This window comes from Vidua macroura, chromosome 9 (assembly GCF_024509145.1).
Source record: "Vidua macroura isolate BioBank_ID:100142 chromosome 9, ASM2450914v1, whole genome shotgun sequence".
Classification (NCBI taxonomy): domain Eukaryota; kingdom Metazoa; phylum Chordata; class Aves; order Passeriformes; family Viduidae; genus Vidua; species Vidua macroura.
The window spans coordinates 902,847-923,523 of NC_071579.1; the positions used below are offsets into that span (position 1 = coordinate 902,847).

A 20,677-nucleotide genomic window follows, 5' to 3' on the forward strand; every position below is an offset into this window, starting at 1 on the left:
AATTCATCCTCCTGCTTATTCCTCCAGATTCTGGAAATTGTGGTCCAGGGACCTGCAGCATAACTAACCTGTCTCTTGTAGTTTTCTGACTGTCCTAACTTTAGCACACATTCTGCCTTAGATAGCCAAGAAGGGGGAAAAAAAGTCCAAGTTTATTTAAGTACGACTTCCACAGGAGGGTCATCATCTCTCATCTCCCTTGCCAACAAGATTTTAGCATGTTGCCCCATCAGCACATCTCTTCATTACCTCAGAGCCTCATTTGGACCGCTGAGAATATCTCTGTTTGTACTCGAGCTCCCAGGTCTGACCTGCTCTTAATTCTTCCTTGGCCTCATTAACTGCAAGCTGAGGCACTGGAGCTGCCTAATGATTTGTTACTGTCAAGTCTCACATAAATCAGAGCACTGATGATGAGTTATGGAGGCATTTGCCTCACCTACTAGAAAAACCAGCATACCTTAAATAGAGGTAGCTTATCAGGGGGAGAAGATGCCAATCATTTCATTTGAGATTGACCTCTCCCAACCCCATCACAGTCTGTGATCACAGTGCAAAAAGCCAAGGACTGCACGGGCACTTAGAGGGAATTGCCACCTTTGTTCCCAGCCCAGGGAAGCACATCAGTAGTGGCCAGTGAGAAGCAAAAGGTTATTTTGGATGCTGCACACACAGCACCTGATCCCTCTTCCCTAGGGCTGTCCATCAGACATCTGCCCTAGCAATCAGTTCATGGAAAGAACAAAATGTAACCTCATTAGAGTTTTTAGCACTTGCTCTGTCAGACACAGGATTAAAACCAAGAAAGCATCTTCATTCAAAGGTGAAGATGGTTCTGACAACTTTTTGATGTGTACTTTGGGAAGAAATTTTCCCCAAACCATTTTTAGTCTCAAAAAAAGGTTTTCTGTGATGGTTTTGAGTACAGTAATAGCTGGCTCCATTTAAGTTATTTAAAGAGGTATAAACGGAGAAAGGGGACCTAGGGAAAGCAATACATAATAACTTTTAGGACTATCTTAAGAACTGTATTTTTTAATTTGTTTCTGAAGTCACCACCGCTGTCAAATTTGGGACTGAAGGCTGGTTCCATCCTGAACAGATATAATGCTCCCAGATATCTGTGATCAGACAGGCATCTAAACACTCATAAATGGGAGGAGAACTGGAACCTTAGCAGTGTAGGGACCATTACTGATTCCTGATTTAAAAGCAGGTAAATTCTGGGTTCTGCTGAGATGTCCCCTAGTACTTTGGAGAGAGATTTTGCATTTTATTTTGCTATTACTTTCAATATTTATGCTTAACATTTTGAATCCACATTTCCAGTGAACTTATAGCTCTGCATCACTACTTCTTGTCTGGGGAACCAGAATGCTCTGTCTTGTTTCTACCAGGCATTTTCTGAGGAAAAACAGCAGCAGCCTGTGGTTGCAGAAGTGATTAATGTGCCAACCTGCAAAAGAAACTTTTATACAATTACAACCTTACAAACACTGAACATACTACATTTTCTCATGGCTCTGCCACACTGGGGAAAGACAGAGGTGCTTATATTCAGAGTAATTCACTCTTACCCACAGAAAATGCAGAACTAGCAAACAAGAATAATTTGTACATTTAGCTCTAGCAGACAAGGCTTTTAAATAATAAACTATGTCATAGTGAGTTAGAAGAATCATTTACCTTGTGCAAAAGTTTGCATTGCTCTTGGTGCTGAGCGTGCAAACTGCACCACTGCAACCTCAGCCTCCCGTTTAACCACTGCAGGTATCGAACATCCACTCTGTCTTCAGGTCCTGCTTCACTTGTGCCTTCCTGGCTGTTGGGCAGTTCATCTTCACACTGAAAGCAGGAAAGAGTACCAGACTGGTTTTAATCAGTTTCAATATTTTCAAGTCATTCAGTAGTGAACGTACAAGATACATAGGCCAAAGAAGAAGAAAATCACCCGAAAATGAAGTCAATTCCAGCAGCACAGAGAAATTAGAATACAGGACTGGGAACAGACTAAACAAGTAGAGAAGTGTGGAATAAATATCAGCTTCTCAGCTGTAACGTGGTGAGCTGTCTCCCCTCCTGTCTTTCATTTTCCATGCCCAGGAAGACACAGTGTTTCTGAGACAGCAAGCATGTTCTTTACCCAGATGGGAAAAACTGTATTTTGACTACATTCTAATATGTCAAAGAACATAAAAAACAGATTTAGCTCCTGCAGTGTGTTCCTGAGACCCTATTTTGTAAATCAATAACTTCTATAGGGACAAAATTGTGGGCCTGTGCTTGCCCAGCTATTTTCTTTTCTCCATCCAGCATTTCCCGTCTGGCAGGATTGAGGAAAAGAAAAAAATCCTGCAGCTGGCAGAAGCCAGGACTCCACAGAGGCACTCCCAGCTACAGTTGCATCATCTGTCTTGCTTGTTTTGCCTTTTTCTAGAGTAATTTGGAAGGAAGAACAGAAAAGCAAAGAGTTTCCATTTGTTCATCTTGTCCCACTTTCCTTGTGCTGCAGATGAAAACCCAACAACAGCCAACACCATCTTCTGCATGAAATTTTTGCAGCACATTTCTGTCGTATCTCTTTCCCAGGAACACGGGGAATTCCACCCCCCCAGCCCCCAGCACAAAGAGATCATTCACATGTACAGACAGATCCCTCCGTTTTCAGCTGAGACTCCTGCAGATTGCAAATTAAAAGGGGAAGGTGACATGGGTAATTTTACTTCTGATGCCAGTAACACCATTTAAAGTAAAGCCTTCCATTTCATGCAGTCTATAGGAATTACTCACAATAAACACAACCCATCATTCCAAACGTTTTTACCACAACATGTCATAAGAAATAGAAATAACACAGAACTGCAAAGACCTGGTTATTCAGAATGGATGTTTGCCATTCTGAAAGGAAATGTCTCCCAGTTCTTAGACTCTCAAGACATTTCTTTTAAGCAGAAATTTTAAAAGCCTACTTGAAACATGACTGTTTTCAAGAAAACACTTAGGCAGATATTTGGACCCACAGACATTGTTGGTATTTAAACATATGTGCTTCCCTGCTTCACAGATTTCCACGTTCAGTAAAATCTTCAAAAGATCCAGTTGGCAGGCAAAGCTTGAATGTAGTTCCAATTTGGATCCTAAACTAACAATGCAAACTGTAAAATGAAGAGATTTAATCTTGCCTTAAATGCAGATTTCAACAGAAGTGTGTCTAAAACCATGATCAAATAACCCCCTAACACTTGTTTTAACCTAAATATCTCCAGCTGACAGGGCCTCTATTACAATGAGTGTTCCTATTATTTATAAGCACAAAAACACTGTTCTGGTCACATACCAAACTGTATCAGTACTACAGGTTTGTTCCCTTTTGCTCTGTGGCTCAGATAAACAAATACTATAAATCACAGAGGTGCAGGGCTGGTAAAGGGCTTCTTCTTTTAAAGGCAAAGATTCATCTTTAACAGAAAAAAAAAAAAAAAAGAAAAAAAAAGTAAAAAGAGTTTGTGCCAACTCCAACGTTCCTCTTCTTCCTCTGCTCCTTTGTCTCCAGGCTCCTAAACCAAGGCACTGTGTCCTAGGACACTGCAGTCCAAGCCAAGCACCTCCACAGCTCAGGCTGTTTTGCCCCAGACAGGATGGTTTCAGGACCAGGACACCATGCAGATATGATTTGCAAGCTCTCCATTAGCATGATAAGCCAAGCAAGTTGGATATTAGTCACGGCAGCAGAGAAAACCCCCATGTAAAGAACATTAAAACACCTCATATAAGCAGCTAGAAAGCCACAAGGCCAAAGGCAGACTTGGGAATCCCAGATTAAAATCTGCAGTGTCCATAATTTACAGTCCTACTCCAACTTTCCTGGTTAGAGGTTTCAGAACAGCACAAATACTGCTCTCCTGGGGATTTATTTCAGGAAGGAATGGCATTAGACTCAATTGCTTTGGCAGTACAGTGACAAACACCATGCAGAGCTAATTTTATTGTAGCAACCTGCCTTATTAATATTAAAATAAGGAAGCCAGCCAATGCATTTTTAACAGGATCTCTCCATTATTTATTTCACAAACTGCACAAAAAATTTACTTTTGCTACGAAATACTTAGCCCGGCATAAAGTAAACAAGGTAAAAAAAAAAAAAAAAAGGACTTGCATATTATACTGTGACCTCAATTTCCAGTCCCATCTTTACAATCTCAGACTATTTACTGCTCTCCCAGGGGGTGAAAAATCACTAAAACACGAGTGCAAGCTATAGGCTTTGCTTCGAGTATCACTGTGAATTTATCTAATCTATGCAGCAATCCAGGTACACACCTACATTCACTCTGAGCTACAGAGGTGCATATTTTTTTAGTCCAGTTCACAGAGAGAGAGCAGCCAAGGCAACTACCCAGAGACCTCAACGGCCTTCCCACACTTGGAATGCTCCACGCCACTTTTGGAAGAGAACATTCCACCTCCCAGAGAAGCATTTTGTTTGCAAACTGTTTGCTGCAATTAATGCTTCTCTTTGATTCCATTTCAGAGAAGGGACGTGCTTGGATCAGCTTGAGGAATTGGTGCCAGAGCCTTGCAGTTCAAAAGTCACATGAATAAATATCAATGCCCTCATCACCACGTTGAGGTTTTTTCCCATTACTGGTGATACCTGAGCTGCTCTGGTCAAACTGGGTGATGTGGACCTGCCAGAGCATCTCTGAGCAGAATTAGGAAAACTGATTAAGCATAAGATAGAATGAAGCTCCTCATTTCACTCCCACCATAGCTCACCCCAAAGGAGCTTTCTATCCTAAAAGCTCCAAGTACTGCTGTTAGAACTTTTCAGGATCCTCTCATTGGCAAGACTAAGAAAAGCAAGCACAAGCCTGATCAAAGTGACAAGCATATATTTACACGAGCTCTCTCCAAGCCAGTTTCTGAACTATCACCCTGCCCACACTTCAGCAGAACCAGCTCTCCTGTGCTAAAAGATCCAGGAGAAATAAACAGCTAAGCCCCAGAACAAATACACTTTCCAAGGCACCACCCATTACCATCCCAGTTAAGATAGCTCACAAACTACAAAACCTACCCCAGCCTCACAAATAAATCTCAAATACACCTAAACATGGTTTATGTCCCAAAAGCATATATTTAACAATTTCTGCAAGGCAGCCTAGAGTTCAGTCTTTAACACACAAGTTTTGCCCTAAACATTCCATCCCAAGCTATTTCAAGTAATATTATAAAAAAAAAGATGTCAGATCATTCCCAAAAAGTGTGAATAGGCTTGTCGTTAGACAATGCAGCAAGTGCATAAAAAACCCCAACACTGCCAAAGTCCTCCTGGCAGAATTGTTCTGAGCAGACAAGTCAGAGTCATGAAATACAGTGAACTGAAAAAAGCCATCAGATATGAAAGTACTCAGAGGAAAAGAATAAGGGGTGGGAGAAAGGAGAGTGTGGAAAAGACATGGTGCTTTATCAATTTTCAGTCACATTCCATACATCTGAGGAAACAATGTGCATGCAACGTGCTTAGGGAGAAATTAAAGATTAAGAAGTTTCAACTTCAACAGCAGAAATGAAGCTGTTCTTTTTGGTTTGAAATACAAAGCAACTCCACGTTATCAGAAATCAGAGAGCAGGTGTACCAACAGTGGATGGAGATAAATTAAACAAGTACTTCATCATATAAATACTTCATCAAAGAACAACACAGGCACCAGTGTGTTTACAGACATGCGAGACAGGAGCATTTTTTCCACTACTTGCTCTGTTTGAGGATTTTAGTGACTTGGTACAGAGTAGATCTTGCTCTGTTCATACACTTTGAATTACTAAAACTCCAAAAACTGATATAATGCAAAATTCCTTGCAGATCCAGCAATATGCCATAAGCAGGACTGCGGAGGAAACACTCTGCTGTGCAACTTCATCTAGCCTTTCTATACTATTCCTAGTGAATCTTTAAGGCCTATGAATCCTTACCTAAATAAATTCACTGTGCCCCGTGCAGGCAATGGAACAGGAAGGCCGTGCTGCCTGCACTGCTGTAAAGCACGGTGATGGCAGGGCTGGCTCCCCCAGAGATGCTCTTTTCTGACTGTGAGCTGCCACCTGTCGGCCCAGGACAGAGCCCAGCTCATCCCCTCCAAGCTGTGGCTTTTCCCAGGCATCTTCCAAATCCTTCCAAGCACCAGCTCTCTGCCTCCCACATCTGGACAAGCAGCAAACAATCTGCTGCTCACACTACCCGTGGAGAAACAAGCCTGCTGGAACATGGATAAGATGTTTAACCCCACGGTAGATGCACTAGGTCAACCCCCTGACACTAATCCTTGAGCAGAGCAACACAAAGCAACTGCCAGCTGAACCCAGTGCATGTTCCCAGCCCACTGCTCACCTGTACTGGACTGACTCTGGGTCTAGACAGAAACTATTTACTCATTTACCACTCAGATCTTAACTACTCTAAGCCCACAGCCTGGTATCACCAAGGTGGGTAGGAGCACATTTAGATCCTCGCTGCAGGGCTCAGGAAAGGCAAGGCAATCACATAAATCAAGCCAATAAAGTGCTTCTGCAGCTTTCACTGAGCGCTCATTCCGAACCACTCATAATTCAGACAATGGTTTTGATGTGACATAACATATGTTAACTTCTGTAATTACACATCTTTAAGCAGAACAGAGTTTTTTGTTGGTTTTTTTTCCTAATTAAACACCATAGCCAGAAATAACAGTATCAGACATGCCTCCTTAATTAATATAGCCATATATCTATCTGCAGGAGGGGAAAATGTGAAAAGGAACAATCTGAACAGATGAATGCAAAAGGGACAGCACTATTTTCATTAATAGCACTATAAACAACACTAAATGGATTTCCTCCTAGACAAGGCAGGATCCAGATTAGATTTATGCAGGGAAAGATAGATAGTGTAAAAACCCATTCCACATAGTGCACATACCAATTAAATCTCCAGATATTTGCATAGAAGAGTAAGTTTTCCACAAACGTAAGTGCTCACAACGTCGACGTTATGCTCATATCGCGTTCAGCAATTAAAATAAAAAAGTGAAGTCCTGTGTTTCCGCAAGGCCTTTTAGCTTTTAAATTTCTATGCCTCTTTTAAGAATTACTACTCACAACAGCACTCCAAGAGCTTACTCTTGGCAAAGAGTGAAAAAGAGAGGGTGCTGAGGGAAGACAGAAAATGCGAACATAGCTCTTACCCATGCCTGCCTTGCTCAAACAAGCCTCTCTGGCAGTAGCCACAGGCCTGAGGCACTAGAGCACATCAGTCCTTTATCCCATCCCTCCCCACTCACTTGGGATGTTATTTAAGAGCTCTGCAATACAGCAAAAGCACGATGCCTTTAAAAGAGCCTAACCTTTGGAACTGCATGGTCAAAAAGAACGTTAAAATCCCAATGCTCACTGTGTTATATATTCAGACAGAAGGTGGGAACTAAACACCCTAAAACCAACACGTGACAGGGTAGACCTTAACTGGGAGAGCGTTCTGCAGGGCTCATGAAATGCAATGCACAGATAATGCCTTGCACTGCTTTTTTCCCCTGCCTGCAGCTGTAGTTCCCCTTGCCCATGGCCATTTGCTCCAGTGTGGCAAGAGGGGAGCCCCTGGAGATAGAAAGATGCAGCTCCCTGCAGCAACAGCACACCTGGAGCTAGAGGGACACAGGGGAACAGCATCTGCCCTCCAGGAGAGAGAAGGCAGAGCTCTGGTAGAGCAGGTAGGAGCCTGCCATGCCCCTCTCCACACGTTCCTGAAGGAAAAGTCCTCCTGAGGGAAAAGTGCTTTATTTCAAAGGATCCTCTCAACCTCAGACCCAGGTTGTTTACAGTGGGACACCAAAAACAGATGTTCTCATTTAACTCCAAAGGCTGTGAAGATAATCAGAACATACCAAAGGCACTGGCTGCTCCCTGGCACTGGAGGGCAGGAGAGGCACTGAAACACCTCAAAATCCCTCGTTTCCCCAAGACCCAGGAAGGAGCTCCCTGTGCTGGATTTCAGCAAAGTACCAGTACGACCATGGTAAACCTTCCTACGAGCACACCAGTCCTCATCATTTTGTCCTCACACTGCTCAAGCACCTGTTTGCTGAACCCCATCCAGGAACACGTCAGCTGTAACATCAAGTTCAAGAAACTCAGCAATTCAGACATTACCGAGACACAGCAGATTCAATAAATTATAAGCCTTTCTGATCAGTTCAGACTTGTCTTTTAGAGTGTTTTACTTTGACATGCTGTCTGGGAAAAAAAAAAATTTAAAATACTTCTTAACTGTGCATTCACTGTGTCAAGCAAAGACAAATGTTGGTAACTGCACATCTTCTAGTGTAGCACAAGAAGAAGGTACCATGACAAGTTCAAAGTATGCTACAAGAGACTTGTCAGCCACACTGAGGTGAGGAAAATTCTGCAGGAGAAACCTCAGGGATCCTGCGCCCTCTGCTCAGGTTTCACAGATGGCTTTCAAAAAAAGAGTGTTCCTTAGCAGCTACTGAATCCAGCAACAGTAATAGCAGAAAAAGGGCAAAAACATAAACGGTGAGAGTTACTAGGAAGACAGAAGGACAAAGAGAATAGAAGTGTAAGCTGAGGGAATAAGGGAGGAAAATCAAAAAATGAAAGCTGACAGACTAATATAGCCCATAAAGACCTGGAAAGTAATTACGCCTCTGAGTCAGAATCAATAAGGTTAATAAAATTCCCTCCTCTCTCCTCACTGGAATTGATGAAGACATGGAAAAAAATGCAGAAAACTACTTTTCACTGAAACTAGTGCCCAAGGTTTCCTCATTTTCTACTGGGGGGAACATCAAGCTTGGCTGCTACTGTAATACTTTCCTCTAATAACATGGTTTATGGAACAGCAGTGACTGTCAAGTTTTCTGTAAAAGAAAGGCATTTCACAACAAGATTAGGCTAAGCAAAAGCCTTACACTATACTGGAAAATAGCCAGTGAGCCAAACTAGACCATGACAAAAGATGAATCAAATTGCAAACCTAAGGGTCAGAAGGCATGTTTATCTTCATTTTTGCCCACCAGAAGTAATTAAACTGAGTTCACTTTGGCATGCTAGAGACACATGCTTGAATTCCAAGCACAAGAGACATAATAGCTCTATTTGTTGATTACTACAAATTCACAAGAGGGGAGGGGCATCCAATTTAACTCAGAGGGCCAGCAGCAGACAGAGGGAATTAGTGGAAACAAGAACCAGTGTTTGTACAACATCTCCTGATGATCATGAGGGATATAACATCACTACACCCATTTAAAAAGCTCAACAGTCTCCACACATAATTAAATTACAGGGGACACAGATTAATTTCAGCTGTAGAAATAAAAGAAGCACAGGCAGTATTCCTCCCTGGAAACAGGAATATGTGCTCACAAAGTACTGCTGTTACCTGCCCAAACCATCATCAGATTTGGAGAAAGCTGGGATGGTATCACTGAAACTTAAAATACGAGGTAAATATGAATTAGTCAAATATTGAATGTGCTAAAAAGGCAAGTTTATATCAATTATATGCTTCTCAGAGAGAATGAGAACTCCCCAGGTGTGCCTCCCAAGTTCAGTGAAGGAGACAGTTTCAGCTACAGATTTTCAGCTGTGTCTTGTACACTAGGATTTGTTACGTGTGAATAGGAATCAATAAATGGCACTTGAGAATAATCTGCCTGTACATGATCAGCAAAGCAACAGAAGACGTTGAGACATCACAGCAGTGAATATCTGAGATGGAAATCCACAAGGGGTGTCAAAAGCCTTTGAAAACCATCAATTACTGGCGCAGCGCTTTAATGCAATTAACAGGCGAGAATTCCCAAGCAGACACTTCAGTGCATCGATGTGAGCCTCCAATCCAGACTGTACTTAAGTCTTTATAGATCTAACAGAGTTAGTGATTACTTCTTCTAGAGATGGCCCATGCAAGGTTTGAACTTTCACTTCCTGCCTCTGGAGTCACCAACCTGCTGACAGATGAGCACAGTAAATTCCGAGAACTTGAACTGCTGCAGCCCATCTCTAAAGTTTATCATGGATTATGGATCCCAGTTTTTCATGGATTATGGATCCCCTGCTCCTCCTGCACAGCTACACGGTTTGCTACCTCTTACCACCTTTTATCATCTTTGAGTTTATTATTTCAGGAATCACTTAACTTTTGGTTCTGAAGATGTAACTACATGTAAAAGTCAGCTTGTGGAAGGCTTCTCCCAGCTCAGGATCAAAAGATTAAGAATTCCATGCAGAGCTTGAGCTCCTTGTCCAACATGTGTCATAAATACCCTTGTACCTCTAAAAATCCTTTAGAGCTGATGGAAGTGTTCCATTTGCAGGGAAAGAAAATGGTGTTGCTAAGGAACTGCAAAGGAAAAAAAGGCCAGAGTGTGGTAGCCTGAAATGAAATTATTTAAATTAATCGGTCGTTGATATGTTGGGTATTTGGCACATTATCAGCAATTCAGCAGGCTTTGTTTTAAATTTAGGCTGAAAGAACAGTCAGAACATGATTGTACACTTAATTTAGGGATTAGCTCCATTCTCTCTTCTCACACAACAGACCCTGTTCATCTTTGTGGATTTCAGACAAAATTTTAAATGCAAACCACATGAATATCAGTTTGAACTAGAGCTATGCCTACAGTTATTGAGACTCCTTTCCTTTTAAATGAAGACAAAGGGTAAGGATTCTCTCCAAATTTATTCTCACTGGTAGACCAACAGATGTACTTTTCCAGCAAGTACTGGCTTTCACACTTTGCTCATTTTGGCAGAGATCTAAGGCATGCACAGAACCAAATGTATTTCACGGTTTGTTTGTATTTTTGTTTTGCGACATTTTCACTTCAGGAAAATTGTTTGTAATCATTAAAGATTCCATTCAGTGGAAGATTTTTCACGTTCTCAACTGAGAATTGCATTTCAATTGTCTCAAAGAGCATTTCCTTTTCTTTCTCCTGTTTTGTGAGACAGAGCTTTCCCCAGTGAAGGTTTTTTCCTCTTCTTTTACCTTTTTCCTTCACTTTACTGAAACAGAAGAGAGTTAAGACTGCAGAGACGACACGTCTGGTGTGTTAACTTACAAGATGTCAGGTAGCAAAGTAACAACCTCACCTTCCCCCTCTCTTACTGAGATTTTGGGGTCTTATTGCTGAACACTGGCTGATGAGCAGGCTTTGCCACATGGTTACCTCACAAAATAACAACAGCCAGCAAATAACATTATCTAACAACAATAAAACTTAACACCTTCATGAAACAAACAAACAACAGGCTTTTGTGAGTGGTTTACAAGGAGCTGATTCACAGACCAAAATGAGGTGTGTGACCCACCCATCTCCTCCTCACTCACCACTGCCTCCTTGCATCCTTGCCAGTGCCTTACTAGATCTTCATTTGGTTGGCACCTAAAGGCTGAATTTATTGCTGTTGCAATGCCTAGTTGATCAAATAAAAGAAAAGACCTCTCCCTCAAAATTCCATTTGTTTTAACTTTCTTGTGATGGAGAATCACAAAACCCACTAGTTATGCTGTAACTGTATTATTTTTTTCCCTTGTAAATATCCATTTTTATTGGAGCATGAAAACTGCTGGATGAACACCATACAAGAATTGTTTCCATTAATACAATGAGCTTTACACACACAAGCTAACTCCAACTTCTATACAATTTTTGTCTGGTCATTGAAAAAAAAAAAAAAAAAATCAGACTCTTAAGCCTTTCCAAACACTGTTTTGGACAGTTATGGAGTAAAAACATTTAATATGCATTCTATGCTTTTTGAGAAACACAAGTACAGCAGGTGAGAAGGACACACCAGTATGTGTGGCCACAAGAGATAACGTTGTATTACCATAGTTCTTTCATCCCTTTTTGGGAAATGCAAAACTTAAAGCCTTCAGAGAAAACAATACAGGTGCTGCCCCATTCCCTGAATTCGTGTCACATTTCATTTGTCACTCTTTTGTAACAGAAATTGAGGAAAATTTTAACAAAAAAAAATTTTAAAAAACCAAAAAAAAAACCCTGGTACTGCAGATGAAAAACAAGGAAAAGGTAAAAGAGAAGTTTAAAGTAAAAAGTTCTCCAGCAGTGTGTTTTTATTGAAATCTCAAGACACTCTTCACATAAGTAGATGGCACTGCCACTCAGCCTCCTGTGCTCCCTCTTCTGTGCAGAAAATAATTGTAGTGCAGCAAGTGTGGTCCCTTTTCTCAAAATACTTCCTGTATTGTTGTTACAAAGAGGATTCTTTCCCTTTGTACAAGGGAAAGATGTTTTCCATTTGTACAAGGGTTTTCCTTCTGAAGACACTGTTTTTATATTGCAGATTTCCAAACTTTCGCTTTCCTGCTTTGCTGCCTCCTGAAAAGGCTCCAGAAAACCAGGGGAAAAAACATATATGGGTTCAAGAAAGACTACAGGCCTTAGACACCACAAGATTATCAGCAGGTAGCGTTTCCGACCCACAAAGTCCTCTGCCAAAAAATTAAGAAATTCTGTGAGCCTGTCATTTTGAAGCAGACTGAGCAGTAATTAGTGTCTGACTAGATGATGGTTACTTCAGAACAGACTTTCTATGATATCAGCAGCTTTTAGTAACGGAAAAAACAACCTACTCCAGTGCGTTCTCAAAGGTCCTTAGTTACCTCAAGAGCAGGAGCTGCCATTTGAGACGTTGTTGTTTGCAAAAAGTACTATTTGCCTTACCCTTACCCGCTCTACCCAACAGTGCCAACACACCCAGCATTCATTGCTAACCTGTTTGCCTGCCCTGCAGAACCACTCACAGCTCAGTCTGGGAGCCCAAAACCCAGAAGCAGCGAGACTGAAGAGATTCACTTACCTTCACAGTGGTCTCAGCTGGACTAGAAATAGAAATCAGGGAATTCAAGCAAGGGTAGGAGTTTGATAAAGAGAAAGAAGCCCTAAGCTTTGCACACGGAAAGCTTAGAGAATGGAAAGAAAATAGATGCTGGCCTTTTTTGAAGCGGAAGTCACTTACCTGGCAAGGCACCACGACAGCACCCATCACACACTGGGGGTGACACAGCTGCTGTCACAGGTGACTCGTGGACAGGGTGGGGTGGAAGGACACAGGCATGCTCACCGTGCACACAGAGGTCTCATCCCCAGTCTGCACTCTGTTCCGAGCCAGCAGCTGCTCCAGGAGGCCGGGGCTGTGCAGCAGCCAGGAGAAGGCCAGCAGCAGCTCCCGGCTGCCCGCGGAGCCGTCGGCCGGCAGCCGCTGGAGCTGGGGCCGGCCGTAGCCGTGGTACCACAGCGCCCACTTCACAAACCTCACCTGGGCACCTGCAAGAGCAAAACAACGGAGAGTAACAACTGAGAGCAACCCTGCAGCGGTGCAGTCACCCACGCAGCTCCACAGCTCCTCAGAGGGCAGCATTTTTAACCCAGCCTCAGGAAGACAGTGGGGACTTAGTCTGTATCAACTGTCCTTGCAGCCTCGCGTTAGAGAAATGAGATGAAGGAGATGCTCAGTTTTTTGTGTAGAATAGCTGAATCTTTATTGTACACAGATAACTTTTATATGGTATTAGAAGGCACCGTGTTCGAATTTAATAGGTCAGCAAATTATTGAAACTCAGTTGATTGGTTGGTAATGGTTAATGCACATGTTGATCAAATTTTTTTCTTTCCAGATAGTTTATATTTTTTCTTCATGGATTCTCACAGGATAGACTTCTTATTTTGGTAGGTGCAAACTCTTTCTCATAAGAATAGATGGTTATGTAAACTGATTTTTATTTTTATGATTTTTTTCCTCATGGGAACTTAACAGGTTAGTTTAGCCAGAACAATAAGGTTTAAACCATGTTTTATAAGGCCTTTCTGTTATAAGGTTTTATCTATATGCAACAATCAACAACTGGTGAAGGACAGGAGGGAAAGGATAAAAGCCTTCTTTATACAGCCCCATTCTGATTACAGGAACTACTGCTCAGGGAAAAGAAGAAATTCAAAGTTGGGATCAAGACAGGTAATGGAAATTAACAAAGGCAACAAAGGCAACTAGCCACCCCCACTACAATGGGACTCCAATTCACCTATTCATTTTTTATGAGTCACCAAGCATGCTATGAATTAGCAAACACTCTGAAGCACTCTACTCCTGAACTAAACTGGAATTTAGAGATAGGAGTTTCACAGCCTGCTGCAGATCTCTGAGCACCAGAGAGCAGAGATAATGCAGCACAGCACAAGGGCTATTAAATTCTCAGGAATGCTCTGATCCATATTCCTTCACACCAGCAAATGGTACCTGACAGCTACAAGACAGGCACTGCAGGACTGTAAAATACTGGAGAAACACAGAGGAAGTTATTATTAAAAAAGGTTCTGCCCAATAAACCTTGGCTCTGTACTAAGTCAAAAACAGAATAAAGACCGTAATTAGGGGGACAATGAAAACAACACATACTGGCTAAGAACCAACAGGTGTTAAAGGAAGACTCCAGAAATTTTCTGGAGTCCAGAAATTTTCTGGAGTTCTCTGAGGGCAACAAGAAGCAAGTGATGAAGGAAGATTCAACCAATGCAAGACATTTAGACTTCCCACTGGGATTCAGCTTGCACAAAGAAACCAAGGCACTGCAGTGGAGGGAGAGGAAAAGCCTTGGATCAATGACAAGTACCCAGCAGACAAAAACCAGAGGGCAGGGACAAACAGTGGTTTCACATGAGGGCTCTGTGCTAAACAGCTGCTGTTCAACCAACTCAAAATGACACTTAGACAATGTGACAGTGACAGAAAACTTGGTGCTGATGTGATATTAGTAGTAAAGAATGCAGATCATGAAGGACTGCAGAACCCTGAGCCCAAGCTTTAAAAAGACAGATAAAAGTATTTTTAGAAAAAAATGAAAAATTATGTGCACAAATAAAGAAATGTTCCTAACTTTACTGCCTTACAACATAAGAGTGGATCTGCTCCGTGAGCTCAGGAACACAATCTCAGATGATAAGATTTTTAATGACAGTACCACAATTGGTTCTGACAGGCATCCAAAGGCAAACTCAGTGTGAGAAACCTACCAAGGACACTGAACAGAACACAAATACCCACCGTGACCCTTATTTCTTCTCTCCCATTAAGGCTACAGAAGATTTGGAAAGAAATGAAGAGAAAGGACAAGTGCAATCACAAGTACAGAACAGCTGCATTGTAAGAAGCAATGAAGTAGGCCAAGAAGAAGAGCAAGAATCGATATGACACAACTCTTCAAAATCCTGAGTGCTGTGCAATGGGTGAAGAGTGGATTATTTGTTTGCACAACACTCAACACAAGAACTGTGAGCCAACAAAGTTAGCAAGCATGTGAGTCAAAACATAACAGAGATGCTCTTCACACACAGAGCAAAATTCTGAAATTTCTCACTGTGGGACTCTATGGACTCCTAAGAGTCACTCAGGGTCAAGGAGAAACTGGATTTACAGAACAACAGTTCATGGAAACTTATGAAACACAAACATATCCCCTCTGGAATAGAAAGTCTGAGATGTAAACTGCTGGAGGCTGAAGGAATATCCCCCCACCATGAAACCATCCTTCTAGATTTGCTCTTTTCTTTCCTTTTGACAGCTGTCACAGCTGGGTAGAGCTAGAGGAATCTACAGTTTCATGCAGTTCAGGCATTCCTACAAAGCAAAAGACTAAATCACTCCATTTGCTCTTTCCACAGATCCTGCAAATGAAACAAGCAGCTTCCCTTCCCCATGTCAGGGTGGCAGAAATGCCTATGGCTTCCTAAAAATCTTCCTGTAGATGTGCACTCCAATCCCTCAAGCACAAGAGGAGCATGGAGATATTGCAGATTTTATTTTGATAACTTGTGAACATTCTTACATGAGCAGGGTTTTCATGTCATCCTTTCCTTTTCTGTGTGCATTTGTCAAGAAAGGAATTGCCATAACAGGTAAAGGCAGAAATCCTCCAAAAGGAAGGATGATTAGTACATGCTTTCCTCCTTTTTCAAAGCAAATAAGCATCACATGCTGCCATCTGCAGTTCAAGTAGCTCCTTAAAAAATAACGTATCAAAGTGGAGGAAAGCAGAGCAGGTCAGGTGTTTTTTTATTTTATCACCATTTCCCTACTCTGACACATCACTCAGGCCAGATCCACCAAGGTAATTCAGCACCTGAATTTCAGTGTTGTTCTGGTCCTTTATCTCCACTTCTTTCATGTCTCCCTCTGCAACATGCTACCCTCACAGGAGATGGTACAGTTGGTGTACCAGGCAGGAACTGGGAGTGAGCAGTCAAGACATGGATCTGGAACTGGGGCTCAAGGAGCCTTCCTGTGACCTTAGAGAAGTCCCTCAGTTTTCCCCATCTCTAGAGTGCTCAAGTTAGAAGGCAAAAGTATCAATGGCAGTAAAGGTTATGTGAGTACCCAGGACCAAGATGGATTCTTCCGTAACACGCGACCAAGAGAGAGGAAAAATATCACTCAGATAGAAGATCAGACCTATCTGACGTTTTCTTATGGCATTAGGATTAGGAAATTTATACAGAAAGACCTTGACAAGGCTTCCAACTAATCCCCTTCTCCACAGATATTATTTATAGAAGTATACTCAGCAAGTAAGACCAAGCTGGGGATGAACCTCAGGGTTCACCTCACTAAAAACTATACTCAAGCTGTGCTTTCCCACTGTGAGTCCTGACAAATATTTTCAATGATTTACAAGATGGCATTCAAAAAAGAGCTGTGCACTAGCCTGGCAGGCTAAAATGGAAAGGAACTACAAACCAAGTGCAAGCACAGACACAGATACATTACTTCATGCACTCAGACAAGGAACACCTGCACAGGGAGTGGGATTATGGGAAACTAACGCTTCAGAAAAACATTTTCTGCTACATTTGTCAAACAAAGAAAAATCTATTGCAGCTTCAGACCTCTTTCCCATGCTATAAAAACGGAACAGCAATCCCAGAAAGTAAATGTGTCTTCCAACTGTCCAAATGCATATTGCACTGCTACCTGGTGTGGCTGTCAGGTTGTTAACCAAGTTCATCAGCCTCTGTGAAGAACAAGCAGCATGAAACCACTAATCACGATTCCATCAGCAAGGTTATGCCCAGAGTATTCACACAGCTTACTCTGACTCTCCACTGTCCAGTGACCCACTGCTGTGACATGTTTAAGGCAATGGATTTTACAGTAAGTTTACAGCAAAGTTTACAGTTAAGTGCTTTTCACTGTGGGAAGAAAAAATTCCCACCGAACAAGAAACCAGGAGCCAGTTGCAGAATTCTATAACCACTGACTGGCAGGCTTCAGTGGCATTCCTGAAGTGGCCAAAGATCAGTGTTTCCTTCTGAAAAATAACGGATGCAAGACCACTGGAGAATGGCTTCTCTTTTCCAGAAAGCTGTTTCTAAGCTCACAGCAACCCCTACACCAAAGGAGTCTTCACAGCCTTCCTCTGGGATCTGGCAACTGCTGCTCTCCTTGTTTTAACCAAGGTAATTAAGAGGTTGTACAAAAAGACCAGAGAAAAGCAAAGCTTGATCTGTGGACTAAGGCACTAGACTTGGATTAGAGGAATCTGTTTCAATTCTCTAGTGTGTAACAGGATCCTACACAAACCTGAGAAAGTTATTTAGTGCCTATGCCCAAGGCTTATTTCATTTGCATTAAATACACAAGAGGCCAGAGCTGGGGCAGAGAAGAAAAGCAGTAAAATATCGATTGTGTTCAGAGCAGACAACTCATTCACTTGCCAAGCAAAAGTAATTAGTGTCATTTGAAAAACAGCCCAGCTCTCCAGCCTGAATTTCAGCTTTAATCACCAAGTTGTGACTAAAAAGGTTGCTCAGAAATCAGCTGAGCAGTTCTCAGCAGAAACACACATTGCTACCTCACAATAATACCAGTGGAGGCTGTGTTTGCTGTCTCCAGAGCCAGAACCTGCCACATGCATTTGGAAATTCTGTCCCCAAATGCTACAGGCAATTAGCATGGGAGCAGCCAGGATCCAACAAGGTTGCACAAGTGCAGGACCACATCCACAATGCTGTGGGAGACAGTCAATAAATAGACTTGCCCTACACAGCAGATTGTGCATGAGTGGAAAAATAAAAACAGCCAAATGAAAAATAGCAGTCCTGCGAGTAACAGGACTGCCTGCTGAGCCACCAGCTAAACTATGCTGGTGGTTTTGCTCTGCATTCCACAATGCTTAACCTTTCTTAATTCCATTTACAGAGCCACCAGGCTCACAGCTGATCAGGGGCTTATACAGGGCTGTTTGGGGTGTTTTGCTTTCAAGTGCAAAAGTGAGTATATTAAGTGGATTTGGTATGAGGAGACCTTGATTCATCACAATACAATTCTCATACAATGAAAAGGCCCTAGATAGACATGTTTCAAGAGAGAAGATGGAGAGTAGTGTTGTACTTGGAACAACAAACATTCAAGAAGCAAACAGTCTTCTGCTATTTTGAGAAGTCAATCTGTATTCAGCTCCTCTCTGGAGCAGTGGCCCTGTCCGTAAATGTATTATTCGCAGTTCCCCTAAAATAATCACACACGGTCCATTTCTTGTTTTGTCTAGGACTTCAATGCAAAACACTGCCTTTATGGCTCTCATGTTGCAATTCCTGGCTCTGACACAGGACTGGATAGAAAAGTACCAACAGAATCACGGTATGAATGGGAAAAGAAGGAACCAAAGGAAAACCAAATCTGCTTCCGTCTTTGCAGATACTGAGAATGCATAACATCATTGCAGTGATTTACCTGCAATAAAATGTCACAGGGATGCAAGAGGCTGTGGAAACATCCCCGTTTCCAGGACAAAGCACACCAGAGAGTAGCAAACCTGCCTCACAGCACATTTACTCATCACTAAACCTGACACCCAGTACGCTGGTGGCACAGGTGTTCAAAACAGAGTGCTCACTACAGGGAGAAAGGAGCCAAAGGTGCTACAAAACCAGTCCCAGGACAGATGGAAACTGCAGTCAACCAGAATGATGTTACCTATGGCATCAGACTCTGTCCACCTGCCCCCATGGATCTGCTTCAGAAGCACGTACAGCAGCTTCCAGAAGTCCAGGCTCTGCAAAAGAGAGGGGTGGAAGGGGAGATCAGCAGGAAAAATATCTGCCATATTATTTAGACTTAATTAGGCAATTAAGCCCATATCTGAACATCACACATGGAACAGCACACCTGCTGATCCAGCCAACACCATCTGATCAGGCAGGTTCATGTATGTTCTCCTACCTGATGAACACAGAATCTACAGAAAAGAGCACCCAGAAAGAAAAGGGTTAATGCTGGCTGTACAGCAACACCCAGCACTTCTACTGTGAGACCCATGTGTGGAGGAGCATTCCAAAATCTGCTGACACAACCACATATGGCACAGCTCACCCGTAGTCAAACAAGCACCTGAACACACCGGTAAGATCTGACCACGACAGTGTCAGAAACTCACAAACAAAGAGGCACAACAGCATGAGCTGGAACTGGGAATCATTTCTTGGCTGCACAAGGACACCATGCTGACAAACTCAAATAGTGATTCTTACGGCTGGAATTTTAGTCAACACTTGTAAAATCCTTAAAACAGCCGAGGGAGGGAGGTATCCTGTGTGCGCGCTGGAAGCCTCGGAGACAGAGCAGCAAGACCCAAGCTGGGTACAGCAAAGGGCAGCAGGCGACACCGAGAAGGTGTCGCAGACTAGAGTGAAACACCAAGCCTCAAGTTACAACCACAGCAAGGCACAGCCCTTCCCAGCGCGGAGACTCTGCTGAGAGTTCTCTAACACGTGTCAGCTGGGTGCACACCGAACCGGGACCGCACGCAGGGCCTGCCCAAGGCTCGGTGCCCGCCGCGCTGCCATGCACAGCCTGTGCCCGGGCCCAGCCGGACTCGGGTGTCCCGCTGCTCCCCGCTGCCCTGTGCCCCGCAGGGTCTCCGGGCGGAGCGGCCGGCGCTCACCGCCTGCGGCCGGTCGAACCTGGCGCGGCGCAGGGTGTCGGGAGCGGGCCGGGCGCGGGGCGGCAGGGCCCGGCACAGCGCCCCGACGGCGGCGGGCAGCGCCCGGCCCCGCTCCCGCTGCTGCTCCCGGTGCTGCTCCCGCTGCTGCCCGCGCATCGCGCCGCTCCCGCCGGCCCCGGCCCCACAGGGAGCGCCCTTCCGGGCCGCCCGCCCGCGGCAGCGCCCCCTGGCCGAGGGGAGGGGGCACTGCGGGCGCGGCAGCCCTGCTTGCCTGGATGTCCCTGGATGTCCCTGCCTGTCCCTGCCTGTCCCTGCACCTCCCTGCCTGTCCCTGCACCTCCCTGCATGTCCCTGCCTGTCTCTGCACCTCCCTGCCTGTCCCTGCATCTCCCTGGATGTCCCTGCACCTCCCTGCTTGTCCCTGCACCTCCCTGCATGTCCCTGCCTGTCCCTGCACCTCCCTGCCTGTCCCTGCACCTCCTTACATGTCCCTGCCTGTCCCTGCACCTCCCTGCATGTCCCTGCATGTCCCTGCACCTCCCTGCCTGTCCCTGCACCTCCCTACATGTCCCTGCCTGTCCCTGCACCTCCCTGCATGTCCCTGCACCTCCCTGCCTGTCCCTGCACCTCCCTACATGTCCCTGCCTGTCCCTGCAC

General features: G+C 43.7%; 1 protein-coding gene across 1 annotated transcript in view; it reads right to left on the reverse strand.

The window, feature by feature from the left end:
• Nucleotides 1-20,176, reverse strand: part of TEDC1 (tubulin epsilon and delta complex 1) — a 66,616-nt gene extending 46,440 nt beyond the window's left edge. Inside the window, exons 1-4 of the mRNA XM_053985484.1 lie at nt 20,021-20,176; nt 19,054-19,132; nt 13,150-13,352; nt 1,687-1,845 (exon numbers count right to left, since the gene is read on the reverse strand). Coding sequence (XP_053841459.1) covers nt 1,687-1,845; nt 13,150-13,352; nt 19,054-19,132; nt 20,021-20,176 — 597 coding nt within the window. The remainder of the gene's footprint in view (nt 1-1,686; nt 1,846-13,149; nt 13,353-19,053; nt 19,133-20,020) is intronic.
• Between the last annotated feature and the right edge of the window lie 501 nt (nt 20,177-20,677).